At 57.2% G+C, this 18,956-nt stretch overlaps 1 protein-coding gene and 1 long non-coding RNA gene across 2 annotated transcripts in view; one reads left to right on the forward strand and one right to left on the reverse strand.

Annotated features, from left to right (window-relative positions):
- Positions 1 to 1,294: 1,294 nt before the first annotated feature.
- GAREM2 (GRB2 associated regulator of MAPK1 subtype 2) lies at positions 1,295 to 18,440 on the reverse strand. Its single transcript, XM_061433078.1, has 6 exons — positions 18,247 to 18,440; positions 15,158 to 15,298; positions 7,276 to 7,406; positions 5,310 to 6,356; positions 4,206 to 4,369; positions 1,295 to 3,679 (listed from the first exon to the last, which is right to left on the reverse strand). The coding sequence occupies exons 1-6, from the start codon at positions 18,356 to 18,358 to the stop codon at positions 2,656 to 2,658; spliced, it is 2,619 nt and encodes an 872-aa protein (XP_061289062.1). The 5' UTR covers positions 18,359 to 18,440; the 3' UTR covers positions 1,295 to 2,655.
- The window catches only part of LOC133257335 (uncharacterized), a 37,698-nt gene continuing 36,333 nt past the window's right edge, over positions 17,592 to 18,956 (forward strand). Inside the window, exon 1 of the long non-coding RNA XR_009739501.1 lies at positions 17,592 to 17,876. This is a non-coding gene — a long non-coding RNA (uncharacterized LOC133257335). The remainder of the gene's footprint in view (positions 17,877 to 18,956) is intronic.

Raw genomic sequence — 18,956 nt, forward strand, 5'->3', positions numbered from 1 at the left:
GGACTGCAGCATGCCAGGCCTCCCTGTCCCTGTCTCCCGGAGTTTGCCCAAGTTCATGTCCTTTGAATCAGTGATGCTATCCAATCCTCTCATCCTCTGCACTAGGCAGAGGAGGTAACACTTTTCTGGTCAGTGCATCCTGCACATCTCAGCTGCCGCAGAGCACAGAAGGTAGACAATGCCCAAATACCTACCACTGCCTGCACTCGACTGACACCTTCACTCTGCCCGGCCCCTTGCCCTCAGGTGGAGTAAGTTCCTGCACTTGTATTCTGGCAGAAACAGTGCCCAGTCCAGGTAAACAGCTCTGGGGCTCCTCTCGGGTCTGGCAGAAGGATCCACTGAATGTACAGAATTGTAATTCAGGTCCTATCACGCTGCACCATCCTGACTTGGAGATGTCACCGATCCCTCCTACCTCTGCTCCAGCTGTGAGCACTTCAGTATCCCCCCCTGGTCCCAGTTCTGCTGTGGGGACCAGCAAGTGGGGAGCTCTGCCCCAGCTCAACACTCAACAGTTGGCTGCTAGGAAGCCAGACTCTGAACACCAAGGCATCTCTGAGTTGGAGTTTTCAGGTGACCCACAGAAGGTAGAGAACTGATCCTCTACACCAAGGCCAATGGCAGTGTCAGGGCAGGGGTCTGAGCAGCCTCAAGGCAGGCGTTTGGACAAGACAGGAAATTAAACCTGGGTAGGAGCATGGGGCTCTGAAGTATGATCTTTCCACCCAGCAGCCCTAACTGCTGTGCTGTCGCTCAGTCGTGTCCAACTCTGTGACCCCATGGACTGTAGCCCGCCAGGCTCCTCTGTCGATGGGATTTCCCAGGAAAGAATACTGGAGTGGATCCATTTCCTTCTCCAAGGGATCTTTCTAACCCAGCTCTCCTGCATTGTAGGTGGATTCTTTACCATCTGAGCCACCAGGGAAGCCCAATACCGGAGTATGGGTAGCCTATCCTTTCTCCAGGGGATCTTCCAGACCCAGGAACTGAACCAGGGTCTCCTGCATTGCAGGCAGGTTTCTACCAGCTGGCTACCAGGGAAGCCCCAGCAGACCTAGGGAGGTGTGTTAAATTATGCTGAAACATTAATGGGAATTGAAGGTTCTTACAGTTTTGGGACAGGTGAGGGGTTTTCAAAAAGGAAAGAGGGCCGCTCCATCAGCTGCCTCTGAGGAACAAGTGGGCCATATGCGTAACCATTTCCAAGCTCCTCCCCTGCCCAAGGGCACAGGCATCATGCCAGTCGGTCCCCACGGCCTTCTGAAAGAACACAGTTCCACGCACACTACTCTTCAGTGGTCTAGCATTTATTTCACTAGCCCTCGAGGACTCACTAAGTGGTCGGCAAGGAAACCCAACGTCTCAGCATCCCAGTCTCTGTGCTCTACTCTGACTTCCCTCCGTGCTGAGACAGCCTGCTCAGGGCATGAGCACTGGCACGGCTTCTCTACTCTTAAGATAGAAAAACAGAGGAAATAAATATCTAGATAAGGCAGACGAGAAGGCTGACACCCCTGGGCCTGACATTAGGAGAATTAGTGTGCTTCTGGTAAGTGAGACAAAGCTCAGGGGATGGGTGGTTGGACATGACAGCCAACCTGCTCTGAGTGCCAGCAGATGGCCATGCTCGGGATTCAGGGCACAAAGACCTGCTCAGATGCTGATGAACAAGCGCAGGAGGGCTCAGCTCCAGGAGGATAAAAGTAGGTTCTCCCAAGCCACCTGCACCAGTGACAGCCAGGGAAGGACACCAGGTGTTTGCAGGAGTCACGGGATGGGGCAGGAGACCAGTGGGAGTGATTGAAGGCCACCCACCTTGGAATCAGGGTGCAGCTGCCCTTCCACAGAAACAGAGTCGTCACAGACTGAACTCAACAGGCAGGACGGACGGCTAGATGCAATGAGATCGGGGCAGAGGCCAGAGCGCTGAAAACATGGGGAGCAAATGCCTCCCTCACCAGGTAAGTGGGTCAAGGGCAGGGCTGTGGCCTTCCAAAGGCATCACCCGAGAACCAGAGCCCACAGGTGGAGCTCTGCGGCACGGCGGCTCAGGCTTGTATGCGATACACCTGTGTTTGGGGCCAGGGACCCAGCACATGGTAGAGCGGGGGGGACAGGGGGTAAAGAGGGCATCCCAGAGATACAGAAATTCGCCCTCCCAACTCTGAGGCAGCTTGGAGCAGAGTCCACAGAGGACAGCGGGCACTTGGGGAATCTGTGCTTCAGTGGTGGGCCGTTGTCTTCCCTCGTCTCCGGCCTGCACCTACAGGCTGTGGACTGAGTGCAAGCTGTCAGGGGAGCTCCACAGCAGGACGGAGGGAGCTGTTAGGTCACCACAAAGCCAGCTTCTGGCTGCCCCATGGGAATCACAGCCCTGGGCACCCTGTTCGCTGGTGCCTTCAGCCTCTCCCCCACGTACTCTGCACACTCAGAGGCAAGAGGCATGCAGGCGTCTGGCCGAGACGACGCCGTTTTCCAGCACGCCTCCCCTGGATTCACTCTCTGTGACTGCTGAGCAGCTGCAGTCCTGGCAGAGATTCTCCCGGCGGCAGGCCCCACCTCGGGGAGGGCTGTCCCCCTGCAAAGCCAGGGCTGGCCCCCCGGGGGAGCTTCCGGGCCAAAATTCCAGTCAAGCGGCCCCAAGCCGGAAGGTCAGATCTTGGGCCGCCAGCCTTTGATGAACTGCATGATCTTCTTGACCTGCAGCTTGGTCAGGCGGAAGTCATCTGCCAGGATGTCCTCACTGAGCTGCACGAAGATGCTGCCGTCTATGCGCTCTCGGGCAAAGAAGCTGACCACGTCCTCTGAGAGCCCGATGAAACGCAGACTTCGGGAGACCTCCTCCAGGGAGAGTGCAGAGAGGTCAGCGGGGGGCTGCCAGGAGGTGGCTTCTCGGCCTCCCCAAGCCGTGGCCCCATCCCGGGGACTGGCAGGAGGCCCTTCGAGGCACCCCTGGGTGAGAAGGAGTCGCGCTCCACCAGCCTCAGGGCCCTGCGGGGCCACCGGTGACAGTGGGGCGGGACCCTGCCGCAACACCAAGCCTTCGGGCTCAAAGCCCTTGGGGGGTCCAAGTGGCAAGAGGCCAGGCCCAGGTGCCCCCACGGCTCTGGGCTCCTGACAGCGCAGCAGCTCAGGCTCTGGAGAACTGCCCCGGCCCAGCTCAAAGGGGTCGAAGGGCTCCAGGCAGGGTTCCTGCCACTCAGAGGAGGAAGACGAGGAGGTGGGACAGGAGGAGGCGGAAGCTGCCGAGTAGGCCTGGCCTGGAGAGCCCAGGCCTGGGGAGTAAGCGGGGCTGGAGGTAGCCAGGGGACCTGAGGGAACTGCAGGCCCAGAAGAGGAGGCTGCTGAAGGGCCCGTGGGGTAGACAGGCCCGGAAAAGGGGTTAAGAGCTCCAAACGGAGCAAAGCGTTTCTGGGGGTGGGAGGGCTTGAATGGAGGTGGGCAGCTGTGGTAGGTCTTGGCGGGGGTGTCGGCCCCCAGGAGGGAGGAAGCTCGACTACTCAGGGGCTCCACAAGGGCCCGGGAGGCCTGGCTGGGCTGCGTGGTCGAGGGCAGGGGGCCCGGGGGTGGACGGCTGGAGGACTCGCCCACCTTGCAGTCTCCCCAGGTGCAGGGGTAGCAATAGAGGGAGTAGGCATCGGGTGACGGCGAGCCACTGCCACTTCGGGACCCCGCCCTGCAGACAGAAAGACAGACACAGACAGACGGGTAAGCAGAGCAAGAGGGGAACGTGACAGGCACACACATGTGCCACCACAAACCACCATCCCGCTGGGTCACAGAGATCCCAGCCATGCTGGCCCGTCCATCTCCCAGCCCCCAAGGCCTGAGGCCCTCTGAGATTGCTCTATTCTTCCCTCCGGCAGCCTGCACTCCAGGAAAAACTAAACTGAACTACATAGAAAATTTTCAACGGCAAGGAGTACTCCATCCTGCAGCAGATCTCAGTCTGGAAGGAAAGAGAGCCACACTCCCATGCAGTCATCATCATTTAGGTAAGCAGCCAACTGAGGCAGGAAGCCCCAGACCCCAAGGGCCCCCCCCTCAGGTTCGGCTCAGCAATATGCACCCTCCAAACCCCAGGGTCTGCAGTCTTCCTCTTCCTCACACTGGCTCCCTTCCCCGCCCTCTCCCTGGCCCCCTCCCCTGCTTCCATCCACCTGAGGTGGCCCGGGACCCAGAGAAGGAAGGGAGGGGCTCACCCATCCTGGAGGCCAGAGGAGTAGTAGGAGAGGCTGGAGCTGGGGGAGTGGACGGGCTGCAGCTTAGGGAAGCGTGGGGGTACTGGGGGGCTACCCGAGAGCCGGCCACTGCCACCCCGCGGGGGCACAGGAGGGGCGTTGAGCAGGCGGCACTCCTCCTTCACCTGCAAGCACAGGGCCAAGATGCCACCCCCGCCTCCAGGCAGCTGGGCAAGGGGGGTGCCTGCGACTGACCCACTTTGCCAAAAGCCGGCCTTGCTACTCAGCCACCCACCCCACCCCTTCTCGTCATCTCCAGCCTGTCAGACTCATCGAGAGTCCACAACACGCACAACTGTCTCGTGCGGCCTTCAAAATCCATCGTGAATGTAAGAAGAAACAGAGAAGTAGACAAAACAACAAGTAGACATATTCCTTCCTCAAGGAAAAGGAAAGAAGACAAAGGTGTAATGAGAAGAAGGGAAGGAAAAGTATCTGCCATCTGGATCCCTTTCTTATCGGTCAAACACTCAAAGTGGACTCCATGGGATATTAATAGGTGCTGTATATAGTCTGTGGACAAGTTCTGTTGGAAACTTCTGTGTTAAACCCAGATGAATGGGTTTCTGACCTGCAGGACTTCTCGAAGCCTTTATTATAACGGATACTCTGTGGCTCCAAAGTGAGGATGGGGAGAGCTGGGAATCAGACTGTATTTTCTAAACTTTCTTCACCCTAGACCCTTCTTTTCACCAGACAACTTAATGGAGCCTTTGTTCTGTGAAACCTTCTGGGTAACGCTGTTCTAGGCTCATCCCATACTCTATGAGGCTAGGGACCTGCTGGTCTTTGTCCCACAACTCCCAAGGCCACCGTCCACGGTACCCCTTCCTACAAAAGCGCCTGCGTCTCTTTCCTCTTTTTTTTCTCCCCCCTCCCCACCTCTGGCCACCCTCTGTCGCACACCTCGGGGGCTGGAGCCCGAGATGCCAAGGCAGGGGCCCAGGAGAACGAGCTTTCCAAACCCAAACCCTGCCCCGTGGCTGGCCACCTCCCCGGAAGGCCGGGCCCACAGAGCTCAGCGACCGGCCTCCCACCCTCTTCGTCTCCACCGCATCCACTCACCGCCTCGGATTTGGGAGGCACGGGAGGCGGCGCCGCCTCGGGCTCCAGGCGGGGCGGCCCGGCGGCTCCGAAAGAGATGAGGTCGGGCCCCGGGAGCGGCCGGGTCCTGCCCTCGACTAGGCCCTCGGCTGCCTGGTGCGTCCACAGCTCCTCGTAGGGGATCTCGGCGGGCGGCGCGGCGGGCTCGGGCCCGCCGGCCCAGTCGGGGATCACGTACTCCTGGTCGCCGTCGCCTGGTGGGCCGGGGCCGGGGGCGCGGGCGGGCACGAGGGCGCGCGGGGGCGCGGGCAAGCAGAGGCGCGCCCGGCGCGGGCTCGCGCAGTCGTCGGCCAGCTCGGCGGGCGCCTCGCGCACGGCGGTCGAGTACTCGTCCGGGTCGAAGCGCTCGCGACAGTAGGAGGCGCTGTCGCGCACCAGGCGCTCGACGCGCGGGTCCCCGGCCAGGAGGCCCTGCGGCAACGCGAAGCGCGGCGTGTTGGTGAGCAGCAGGAAGTGCAGCGGCGCCGGTCCCTCGCGGCGCAGCGCCAGCCCCAGCACCACTGTTTTGGAGATGATGCTGACCAGTTTGTAGCAGTGACCCTCCCGCACCGGGTGCAGGTCGTAGGGGTTGCGGGGTGGGCGGCTGGGCACCAGCACGTTCACCGGGAGCCGCACGCGCTCGATAATGGCGCGCACCGTGTGCTCGCCCTCCTGCATCTGCAGCTCCAGCGGGCTGCGCGTGCTGAAGCGGCCCTGGCACTGGAAGGGCAGGCTCAGGCTCTCGTTGGTGCGGTGGTTCATGCAGATGAGGCAGGGCATCTTGCCTTTGATGGGCCTGGCGCCCCCGCCGCCACCCGCGGCCCCCGCGCCCCCCGGGCCGCCGCCGCCGCCCACCCCGGCCAGCGCTCCGGCCCGGCCCAACTTGCGCAGCAGGGTCGTGAAGCGCGAGCGCTCCTTGGTGGTCTTGGCACACAGGATCTCCGCCTGCCCCATGAGAGTGAGCTCGTCACCCGCGTGCAGCGTGAAGTTGTACACCTCGCTATCCTCGCTGAACTCCCCTGACACCACCTGGGGAACCCAGAAACAGAGGGAGGCCTTAGCCCCAGGCGGGGGAAAGCCAGTCCGGGGACCCAGGAGGGCAACCCTTCTTTTGGGGCTTTCCCAAGATCAAGAGCACTGGACTGAGGGCCTGCATTCTGTAGAGGCCACGTGGTCACGGTGGTGCAGCCTCAGAGTTACCTCTTGGAAAGGTAATTATTTTATTTGCTGTAAGAATTGCTGTAAGGATTAAATAGACTATAAAGTAAGTGTTAATCGCTCAGCCATGTCTGACTCTGTGACTCCATGGACTGTAGCCTGCCAGGCTCCTCTGTCCATGGGATTTCCCAGGCAAGAATACTGGAGTGGGTTGTCATTTCCTTCTCCAGGGATAGGACTGGGTCTCCCACATTGCAGACAGATTCATTACCATCTGAGCCACCAGGTAGACTTTACGTATACTGAAATACTTTGAAAATATTCAACATACAGCAACGCTTGTATCATTTTTTTACAATTGGGCAATAATAATCCTCCACCTATTCAACAAGACTACTCTGAAGAGGAATGAATTGATGGATAAGAAAGGGGTTTGTAAATAGTAAAGAGCTATCTGTACATTAAGTGGGGGACTGTTTGCACTCCACAGCCACCACCTCCACCAGTAGATGCTAGGATGGCTGCCCTGAAAGATCTCCAAGTCAAGGCATGAACCTCCACACACATACCTCCACACACACTTCCTGCTTCCCCACCTTTTGCAGGAAGTTCTTGGGCCCAGTTCCAGAAAGTTCATACACCTAGCCAAAGACTTTCAGGGGGCTGCCAGAAGCCACACTGTGACACTTCTACCTCACAGAACCTAGCGGGAACCCTCCATCCAGGGTCAGGCTTGCCCCTGAGGATAATGAAACCTGGGGGCACCAGGCCCAGTGCAGAAAGGACTGACCTTGACACTGAAAGTGATGGCTTCCATCACAAAGATTCGATCAGGAAAGACGCTGGCCACCTCCTCCACACTGCTGAAGTACCTCACTGGCTCCCGAACATCCCGGGCCTGCTCCAGGAGCTTGAACTTCCCTGCAAAGGACAGAACTCAGGCTGTTAGGGTGGGCCTGCTTGCTAGGAAGCCTAGCCTGCATCCTGAGAGGCCTCATGTTCCCCACACTTTTCGCCCCTCATCTCAGCCAGTCCCTCTGGAACTCAAGTGGGCAGAAGGGCAGGTTTGCACTAGTGGAAGCTGGTCAGCTGGTTCAAGACTCAGCAGGGAGGTGAGCACATATTCCTAGCAAATAGAGCACAGCCCTTACCCAGTGGAGAGTTTGTGGGTGTGTGACAAGGCCAGCAGCTGTCTGCCTAGAGAAACTCAAGGGGAAACTGGTACCCAAACACTTGACACCAACATTAGTGTGGCAGTGGGGATGCTGATGCCTAGCTTGGTCCCAGCCCAACTCTGATTTGCTGTGACCCAGACAAATCCCTTCCCCTCTCAGGGATTTTGAATCCTCATCTAAAGAAGCTGGAGCAGATGTTTGCAGGCCCTGTCTGAATCTGGCCTCCTGTGTTAGCTTTAGATTGCTAACCCACACTGATGCAATGGGCAAACCAGGGCCCAGCCCCAGGCTTTGGAGGCCCAAGGAGAGCCACTCTGACTCCTGATCTGTTCCCAAACCCTGCTGTGGTCCAACATCCAGCGCCACTGTCCCAGAGGCCTCAGATCTGAGCCCAGCAAGCTGCCTCCCTCAGATGAGGTCTTCCCGATCTGCAGTCCAAGGCTGTGTTTCCACTGGCTCAGCAGAAGCCCCCAGAAGACATGGGCTTTAAAGAATGATGCTAATCTGTAATGCTGACACCCCTCTGTGTTAACTGACCTCACTGGCCACATACCTTTTATGTGCCCACCTTGTTGTTGTTTAGTTGCTAAGTCGTCCCCACCTCTTCTGCAACCCCAGGGACTGTAGCCCACCAGATGCCTCTGTCCATGGGATTTCCCAGGCAAGAACACTGGAGTGGGTGGCCACGCCCTCCTCCAGGGGATCTGCCTGACCCAGGGATGGAATCCGTGTCTCCTGTATTAGCAAGCAGATTTTTTACTACTGAGTCACCTGGGAAGCCCCATGTGCCCACTTACATGAGCACAAAGACAGGCTGTGAACCAGGCCTCTTTTTAGGCCTTACACAGGAGGAAGAGAGTCTTGTATAGGCTGAGAGAAGACAAGATGACTGTAACTTCTGCAGGGTTTCTGGTGGTTGCTGCCTATCATTTATTCATTCCACAAGCATTTATATTCCACAAGCATTTATAGAGCACCTACTGTGTGCCAGACACTAGCCTAGGCCCAATGAGGGGGGCAGATGTGGGTAAGATATGATCTGCCCTCAAGATATCAAATCCAGATCCAGTATGTGACAGCAGGGTGTGACGGGATGGCAGGATGGCCACAACAGACTCAACAAAAGACGAGGAGACCACCAAATTGGGGGAAATCTGCCTGGCCATGTGGGGGGATCATAAGAATGAATTTTACAGAGTGAACATTCCACACAAAAGAAACGGCATGAGTCAAGACACATGGTCACAGAAGCAAACTGCCTGCCAACATGGTGAGTGCCTGGAGAGTAGGATTTGAGGGGGGTGATGACGGGTAGAGCAGACAGCAACTGGGCTATGAAGAGCTCTGAATGCCATATGGTAGGACTTTATTCCATAAGAATGAAACCCACTGAAGTGTTCTGAGCAAAGAAAGACCAAGATCAAAGGTGAACTCTATAAAGATAACAGGGACACTTAGGTAAATAACCCAGTAACGAGTTCTGGAAAAGAACAGGGGCATCAGCTGAGGGGAAAGCAAAAAACAAACAGAACAAGGGGTACAGGTTCCAGCAGGGAGCCTCATCAGACTGTGGTGACTGCCGAGTGGCGAGGGAGGAAGGGGTTGCAGCTACCAGCCTGGTCAGAAATGGAGACAGCAGAGCTGTTAACCAAAACTGGGACCCTGGAAGGAACCAGTGGGGAGTGAGAGAGTCAATTCCTACGCAGGTTGATAAGAAATCTGGGGGTCCCCAAGGAGAGAGGGATCTGGGGATCTCAAGGAGGAGAAAAGGACAAACTTTTATTTTTTTCTTCTACATTCCTTAGTCACATAAAACGTTCTTTCCTTTAAGAACTGATGATTACACAACAAACAACTCAGTTTAAACTCTGTACTAAGGAACAAATTTGGAAAACTCAGCAGTGGCCACAGGACTGGAAAAGGTCAGTTTTCACTCCAATCCCAAAGAAAGGCAATGCCAAAGAATGCTCAAACTACTGCACAATTGCACTCATCTCACACGCTAGTAAAGTAATGCTCAAAATTCTCCAAGCCAGGCTTCAGCAGTACGTGAACCATGAACTTCCAGATGTTCAAGCTGGTTTTAGAAAAGGCAGAGGAACCAGAAATCAAATTGCCAACATCCGCTGGATCATCGAAAAAGCAAGAGAGTTCCAGAAAAACATCTATTTCTGCTTTATTGACTATGCCAAAGCCTTTGAATGTGTGGATCACAATAATCTGTGGAAACTTCTGAAAGAGAGACCACCTGACCTGCCTCTTGAGAAACCTATATACAGGTCAGGAAGCAACAGTTAGAACTGGACATGGAACAACAGACTGGTTCCAAATAGGAAAAGGAGTACATCAAGGCTGTATATTGTCACCTGCTTATTTAACTTATATGCAGAATACATCATGAGAAACACTGGGCTGGAAGAAGCACAAGCTTCTTCCCGGAATCAAGATTGCCGAGAGAAATATCAATAACCTCAGATATGCAGATGACACCACCCTTATGGCAGAAAGTGAAGAGGAACTAAAAAGCCTCTTGCTGAAGGTGAAAGTGGAGAGTGAAGAAGTTGGCTTAAAACTCAACATTCAAAAACGAAGATCACGGCATCTGGTCCCATCACTTCATGGGAAAGAGATGGGAAAACAGTGGAAACAGTGTCAGACTTTATTTTTCGGGGCTCCAAAATCACTGCAATGGTGACTGCAGCCATGAAATTAAAAGACGCTTACTCCTTGGAAGGAAAGTTATGACCAACCTAGATAGCATATTCAAAAGCAGAGACATTACTTTGGCAACAAAAGTCCATCTAGTCAAGGCTATGGTTTTTCCTGTGGTCATGTATGGATGTGAGAGTTGGACTGTGAAGAAAGCTGAGTGCCGAAGAATGGATGTTTTTGAACTGTGGTGTTGGAGAAGACTCTTGAGAGTCCCTTGGACTGCAAGGAGATCCAACCAGTCCATTCTGAAGGAGATCAGCCCTGGGATTTCTTTGGAAGGAATGATGCTGAAGCTGAAACTCCAGTACTTTGGCCACCTCATGCGAAGAGTTGACTCATTGGAAAAGACTCTGATGGTGGGAGGGATTCGGGGCAGGAGGAGAAGGGGACGACAGAGGATGAAATGGCTGGATGGCATCACTGACTCGATGGAAGTGAGTCTGAGTGAATTCCGGGAGTTGGTGATGGACAGGGAGGCCTGGCGTGCTGGGATTCATGGGGTCACAAAGAGTCAGACACGACTGAGCGACTGAACTGACTGAACTGAAGGATTATATGACAACAATGTATCCTGCTTGAGGACAGTTTCTCCTTCCTGAAAACCTTCTGGCTAATCCTGTTATCTTAAAATGTAAATTCTGGGAGTGGGTCTAGTAAGAGCTTTACAACCTTGAGACATGCTTTTGATTTATTATAATAACTAATTTACATAACTCCTGATGTCTATGTCAGAAGCTTTCTCTGTCCCTTGTCATACTTTAATAAAACTCTGCTACACAAAAGCTCTTGAGTGATCAAGCCTGGTCCCTAGTTCCAAAGCTAAATCTTCTTCAGAGATCATGAATCCAACACTGTGCACCGTAAGCTATCAGAAGCATGGGCCAAACTGGGGAAGCCAAATGAGGCCCTGCAGGTGGTGCTCCTAGGGCAGGCAGGTGAGCATGTGGGTGCAGGGCTTGGGGAAGTGTAGTCAGAAGTAATGGAAGATCACCGGCCCACAGGAGGCAGTGTCAGCTGTGGGGCAGGCCAGATAGCTCAGGGAAAAGGAAGAAAAAAGGATCCCAACCCATCGGGGACCCCCTTCCCAGAGAAATCCCACAGTGTACTCCTAGCAGGAACACACACAGCATTGTATATACAACATGGGGGTTGTGGTGGGTTCAAAGCCCAACCAGAACCCAGATAGAGACACCTGTACTAATGCAGGGTGTGCAGAGCAGAGAGCCCAGGGCAGCGCCTGCAGCGTCAACATCTAAAAGCAGGAAAAGGGAGAATCAAGAGAGGGGGAAATGCCCAGAGAAAGCCAGAGGGAATGCATCCCATCCCTACCCCGCACCCTGCTCCAACTACTCTGAGACCCTGGTGGAAAGAGGCCTCAGATGAGCCACAGCCCTAGAGGGCAGCAGGGATACCCTGGGGAGGGGACCGAGCAGGTCAGGAATCACAGGTCTGCCACCATCCAAGAGTGGCCCCCTTCCCTCATCCAGTCGCCGCCCCCATATCCACACACAACTACCACCACCCCCACCCCCACCACCAATTCCAAGCAGCCAGGCAGGGAGAAATGCCCACTGCCCGCTGTGGGGAGAGCTGGAGCCAAGTCAGGGCTAGAGCCGGGGGAGGATGTGGCAGGGAAGATCAATGTAACCATGGTAGCCAGCACCACCCCCTCCGCCGCAGCCTGAGCCCAGCACCGGTCATCACTGCCGGGAGGAAGGAAAGAAGACCTCTGGGGAGTGATGCTTTGGCCCCTGGAAGCCTTCTCCTCCCTCTGCGGCCCCACTGGGGGCAGCTTCCTCTCCTGCCTTCCCCCTACAAGAGACAAGAGGTCTTCCCCCCCGACCCCCGCGGCTCTAGGGACCTGCCCCACCCTGGCCTGCCCCTCCTCCCTGCCCGAGACTCCCAAAGCACATAATCGCGGTCCTGACCGTCCCTTCCAGCTGGGTCTTGTTTGTCACCGCTCCCTGCCAGCACCTGACCCAGAGCAGATGCTCCTTAAAGAATGGTGGGTAAATGCACAGACTTGACAGTCGGACAGACCTGGTGCCACCTGCCACCTGTATGGTCTTGAGCAAATTATTTAATCGCTATAGGCTTCAGTTTTCCTATCGGTAAAATGGAAGCATACAACTTGGCTCACGCGGTGCTCCGCGGGGTCCCAGAGAAGGCCGGTCTCCCTGCCTCCCCCGGGGGTGAACCTTGGCCTGGAGACCCGGGTCCCCAGCAGCGCCCCCTACCCGACTCGGGACCAGGCACCGCCCTGAGCGCTCCTCCCCGCTCCTTACCCCACCCCACCCGGCCCACCGCGGCGGCTCTCTCCGAGGTCCGCAGCCTCCGCCCCCGCCCGCCCGCCCGCCAGCCCGCGCTATTACTAATTCATTAGGAGGAACCGGGCTGTGCACTCAGAGCTTCCTCGTAAACCTGCCGGCGGCCCCTCCCCCTTCCCCTCCTAGGGGGCCTTCGGCCTCCCTACCCCCGCCCCACAACCAGGCGGGGCGCAAGCAGCCCACCGGAAAGATGGGTCAGGGATGCGAAACCTCGGCTAGCCAGCTGTCACCCCATGATCACCACCATACACAGTCAAGAGGCCACCCAAAGCGATGGGGGGAAAGAGCCAGGAGCCCCGTGGACCTACAGTTCCCTAGGAGACTCTGGATCTCGGTTTCCCTGATTTGTTTTGGTTTTTATTGGCAGCGGGGTCTTATTCCCCGACCAGGGATGGAACCCGCGGCCACTGCAGTGGAAGGGCAGAGTCTTAACCACTGGAGCACCAGGGAAGTCCCCCAGTCTTTGCTTTTTTGTCCCAATGAGATGACCTGGGACTTTTCCCTGGACCAATGCCAAATACCCAGGCTGGGAAGTTTCTAGCTTGGGCAGGCCTTCCCAGGGGCCCCAGGACAGAACCCTAGGTCAGAAAGATACTTGAGTTTCCTCATCTTCAAAATGGGGTGTGGGGACTACAGGGGTGTGGGAACTACAACAAGTTCACGGGGTGCTGTAAAAAGCGGAAGCCCTCTAAAGGGTTTGGTCCTGTCCCACTGACTCAGGGGAGAACCAGGCAGGGCCAGAGGGGGAACAGCAGACCTGTGAGGAAGCTGCTGGGAGCCTTCCCAGCTTCAAGGATTCCAACCTTTGTTGCAGGGTGAAAGTAAAAATTGCTCTGTCATGTTTGACCCTTTGCAACCCCATGGACTGTAGCCGCCAAGCTCTTCTGTCCATGGAATTCTCCAGGCAACAGTACTGGAGTAGGTTGCCATTCCCTTCTCCAGGGGATCTTCCCAACCCAGGGATCGAAACCAGGTCTCCCACATTGCAGGCGGATTCTTCACTATCTGAGCCACCAGGGAAGCCCTGTTTCGGGGTGGGTAGCAGTTAAACACAGAACTGATCTAACTCCTAACTCCTGGAGCTCTGTAAGACTTCCTCACAGGGTTGCTGTGAGGCTGTGATGGTGACAAAGCTCTGCCCAGTGTCTGGAAAGCAGCACATGTTGATACACAGGAGCTGTGGGCTCCTGGGTTTGCATAGGGGCATCTCTGGGCTGACGGCGACCAGTCTTGCAACCTTCTCATTCAGGGAACAACAACCCTGCATCCCTGATGTGGCAGCCAGCACCAGCCCAAAGATCGAGATGCCTGGGTGCTAGCCCTTGCTCTTCTGTGTGACCCTGGGCAAGTCATTTCCCTTCCTAGGCCTCTGTTCCATCCTGTGTAAAATGAAAGGGCTTCTTTTTTTAGAAGCAGAATCCTTTCTTCAAACAAAATCTTTAGGACATCAGCATCACATATAAAATAGATAAAAGTAAATATTCATTGTTGTTTAATTGCTAAGTTGTGTCCAACTCTTTGCACCCCCAAGCTCCTCTGTCCATGGGGTTTCCCAGGCAAGAGTACTGGAGTGGGTTGCCATTTCCTTCTCCAGGGGATCTTCCTGACCCAGGGACCGAACTCAAGTCTCCTAGGTCTCCTACACTGGCAGTTGGGTTCTTTACCACTGAGCCACCAGGGAAGCCCTGGTCTCAAGCATAATTTTATTAAAAGTTTTTAAATTTTAGCATTCACTTAAGAGTCAATCAATGGGGACTTCCCTGGTGGCACAGTGGTTAAGACTTTGCCTTCCAATGCAGGGGGTGTTGGTTTGATCCCTGATGGGGAACTTAGATCTCACATGCCTTGGTGCCAAAAAATCAAAACATGAAACATAAGCAATATTGTAACAAATTCAATGAAGACTTTAAAAAAAAAAGTCAATCAATGAAAACAATAAATTTAACACAAGCATCGGAAAAACAGGATTAAGGCTAGCATATGCAGCCATATAATCAGCCTGGGCATCCCTTTGTTTCTATGTCTTTGGGTTGCGCAATACTGAAAGAATCCCGGCAGGAGATATTTTCTTTGAGGGTCTGTACAAAAAGGGTTAATGAGGCAGATTGTGGTACACACCAAATGTCTCTAGTCGGGGTTTAAGGTTTGACTTGTAGTGGTATGAGGGTGTGGATTTTTTTAATCATTAGTTTCAAATCTACTTTAAAATGGGAATCAAAGGTTTGCAACCAGAAACCCGGGGCTTCACAGACCAGTACGAAAACCACTGGACCCTAACTCTAACCCTGACTTTAGTCACCACCACCCCCGCCCCGCCCCCACTCATCAGCCATGCCCTCGCTCATCCCTGCAGCTCTAAAGAAAAGCCAGTCACCAGCATCCAGTGCCCAAGACTTCCTGCACCCATCCCCCTGCCTACAGCCCCCACTGGCTCTGTGCCATCTGTCCCTGGGCACACCTGGGTACTGCAGGGGGATGTCAATCTTGGGCCCGATGACGTAGTGGCCCTCCTCCAGGGTGTGGGCTGTCACCGTGGTCCACTGGCGGCAGGAATGAATGAGCAGGATGTCTCGCTCACTGACGCCCTCAGCATACTCCCCTGGGAGGGGGCAGGCGGACAGAGGAGGGAGGAGAGAAAAGAGAACATCAGGAGGGGCAGAGAGACAGGGTGACCTCCTCACCGAGACACCGCCCGAGGACAGCTCTCCACGATCCCTGTCCGGGCCAGCAATGCTCCAGGGATGGGGGCTGCCAGCTGTGAGCTTGGGGCTGAATCAGGCCCCGTCTCTCAGGGCTCAGGCTTCCGATGGGGCCCCAGAAACCAACTCTGCCTCCATCCTGCATTTATCCTTCGACTGGACTGCCTGCTGTCCCAGTCCGTGTGCTGGAGCCAGGGGCTCCTCCCTCCAGGAGCCCTGAGGCCCAGGGGGCAGGAGGTGGGGAGAGATGTGAACAGAGGATGCGGGCCCAGTTTGAGGCACTGAATGGAGGCAGTCTGAGCTCTCACAGAAGGGGCAGCAAACTAGTGGGGGGGGGGAGGGGCAGGAGGGAGGATGGGAGACAGTGCTGAGCAGCAGACACTTGGGCTGGACCTCAGAACCACAACTCACACCAGCAGAATTCTCAGCCGCGAATCAGCTCCTGGGCCAGTCAGCTCCTGGCCCCCGCCTTGCTGGGGGCCCAGAGAGGGCTGAGAAGGGGTCGTCCATTGTGGAGTCCAGAGCTGTGGGTCACTTGGGTCAGGAGAATGGCGGGGCTTAGAGGAGCTGATTCACGGCTCCCTTGGGCAGCCCCTTCCTTCTCTCCCACTGCCACAGACAGGCTCCTTCATCCAAGGGACCCCAAAGGAGAGGGAACCTTTGGGGTCTCAGATACCCTCTGGCCCCACCTCAGAGAAGCTGCTTCTTGGCATTCCTTCTCAGAGCCCTTCACCTCCCAGTTTGTGGGACACAGTGATGAAGGCCAGAGCAGGGCGGGGGTGGGGGTGGATTTAGAAGCGGAGGAGGATAGTCCTGGGGGAAGCTGCACTGGGGCAAAGGTGTTAGGAGGGGCCCGGGCCCCAGAGGCTCCAACCCCAGCAACAGTTTCCAGGAGAGCAGGAGGCTGGCCCAGCTTCCAGGAGGCCTTGGAGCCGTTTCCTGGATGCAGCTGGTGGGTAGGGTGGGGGTGGGGGACGCTCCCTCCAACACAACTTAATAAATTTCTGCCACCCAACCAAATGGGAAATGGCTTACTCTGATGGCTGGGGACTCCCTGAAGTGTGTGCATTTGATGGGGGGAGAGGAGTGGGGGGGCGGAGATGTGTTCAGGACCTTCAGGGAGGGCCTGGCTCTCACCACGTATATGTGTATATCTGGTTGGGAGTGTGGGGCTTTCTCCTCAACTCCTCACCTGGAGCAGAGAAAGTTCTCCTACTCCGTAACCTCCTCTTAGAGCTCTCTTAAGCCCCCGCCTGCCTTTCCAAGGGATGCAGGCCACAGCCACACAGGACACACTCCAACCATGGATCAAGGTCACCAACAGTGGAGTCAGCACAGCCACCTGGATCACAGCGATAGGGGCTTGTCACCCCTATGACGCAACTCAGTCTCACAGTCACACTAATGCACGGGCCAAGACATACTTTTGATCACGTATTCACAACTCACAATTTTGATAACAAAAGGTGACCACAGCCATAGCCACCACTGTCACAGACAGATGGCTGGGCCATTACACCAGTTGCTCATGCTTTCATTCATTCATTCAATCCTTCCATAATCTTTGTTAGGTAGGATGCCCTACCTCAAGGAGCCCGCAGCCCAGTAGGAGGACAATAAACTGACCATTGTAACGGGTGCACAGCAGGAGACAAGACAACGGGCCAGAGGTCAGGGGAGCCCAAAGGAGGCTTGCCTGTCCTCAAAAGAGACCCCCAGGAGGGGAAGATGCCAACTAGGATGCATGGGAAAGTGGCCAGGCACGACCTAGGACCAGCATATTCCATTCACACCCAGACACACACACGGCTTTGCTGTTGACATCGGCATCACACGCTGATGATGGGCGACAAGACACCGGACCGCCAGGCACCCCTACCCGACGGCCCAGGCATAGATGCTTCACGGAGCCCGCTCCTGGACACGCTGACACTCGCTGTACCCGCTCCGGGCCGCCGCGGGTCGGCGGAGAGGCTGCTGGCCCCAGCGGAGAGGAGACGAGCCTGAAGCCGCGGGCCGCATTAGCATTCAGGGAAGCGAGTGTGCCAACGCGGGCCAAACCCCTATTCTTCTCACACACAAAACCCCCGGCCTGGCTGCCAGCCCCGGCTCCCGCCCCTCCCCCAGCCAAGCGGCCCCCTTTTCCTGAAACGGTCCCCTTGCTCTGGGCAGCCTCCGGGCACCCCTCTCGGCCCCCCAAGCATCAGCAGAGCAACCTGGCCCCCCGGGGCCCCAAGGAGAAGTGGAGCAAGACGGGGGAAGGGCCGGGGGTGGGGGGCTTGGGGGCGCGCCCGGAGGGATGACTCGCTCCTTCAGGCCCAGAGGTGGCCTGCCAGTCCGCGGGGGCGGAGGCTGCCCACCACCCCCCGGCCGCGAAACGAGGGTTTGAGAAGAGTCCCAAGAGGGCTGGGGTGGGGGTGGGAGGCGGCGGCAGTGTGAAGACAAGAGTCCGAGGCTCAGGGATGCGGGAGGATCGAGGTGAGAGGCCAGAGACAAAGAGATGGAGGGGGGCGCGGCCTGGACGGGGGTCCGAGGGCGCCAAGAGAAGGGGGTGCACCGACGGGGCGGGCTGGGTGGCTCCGCCAGGCTCCGGGGTCCAGCGAGGCCGGAGAGCTCTCTCCGGGGCCCGGCTCCAGTCCCTGTCCCAGGTTTCTGTCCCTGTGCCCGTCCGCGGGGCCCGGGAGGAGGCATCCCCTCGCTTTCTGGACCCCGGGTCTCCGGGGAGGCGCGCCGGGAACAGAGCGAGGTCCGCGCGGAGGAGCGGGAGGGCAGGGGCCGCATCCTCACGGCCCCGCTGGCACCTGCCGGGAGAGCCCCCCGCGGCCCCTCTCCCCAGCATCCCCGGTACCTGGCCCGAGGCAGGCGAGCGTGGGCAAGCGGCAGCGGCTGACGATGAGGTCCAGCGGGAAGGCGCCCATGCTCCAGCGCAGGCCGGCCAGCCCGGCCGCCAGCTTCTCCATGGCATGGGAGCCCCGGGGTCGCCGTCCCGGGGCCCCGACGACCGGTCCCGTGCGGCCCGGGCTCCCGCGCCCGCCGCCACCTCCTGGGGCCGCCGCGGCGCTCCCCGCCTGGCCGCCCGGCCCGGGGCTGCGGGCGTCACGTGGCCGGCCTCCCCGCGGGGCGCGGGCCCCCGCCACCCGCCCCTCGCCCCACCTCCCGGCCTCCAAGTCCCGCCTCCCCGCCCGCCGGGTTCCCTCGCCCCCTCCCCGAGCGTCCAGGTGACAGGCGGGGACCGGCGACCCCAGGCGGGCGCCCGGAGGGTAATCGAGGACGCGAAGCGGCATCTGCGGGGTCGGGCTCTGCTTCCCCTGCCAGCGTGTTGGGATCCCCGCTTCCCTGCCACGAGCAGAGCCAGTCCGAGCCCGCAGGTGCCCCCCGGCCTCCGGGAATCGCCTCCCGTCCCGCTCCAGGTCCTGGCTTCGCTTCCTAAATCTTCTGCCCATAGTTCAGCCGCTGCGATCCCAGACTCGTATCACCTCCAAGGTGGTTGCTGCCTCCAACACTCCTATCACCTCCAGATTCACACATCCTGGTACGGCCGCCTTATTAACTCCATTT

This window comes from Bos javanicus, chromosome 11 (genome assembly GCF_032452875.1).
Source record: "Bos javanicus breed banteng chromosome 11, ARS-OSU_banteng_1.0, whole genome shotgun sequence".
In the NCBI taxonomy this organism is placed as follows: Eukaryota; Metazoa; Chordata; class Mammalia; order Artiodactyla; family Bovidae; genus Bos; species Bos javanicus.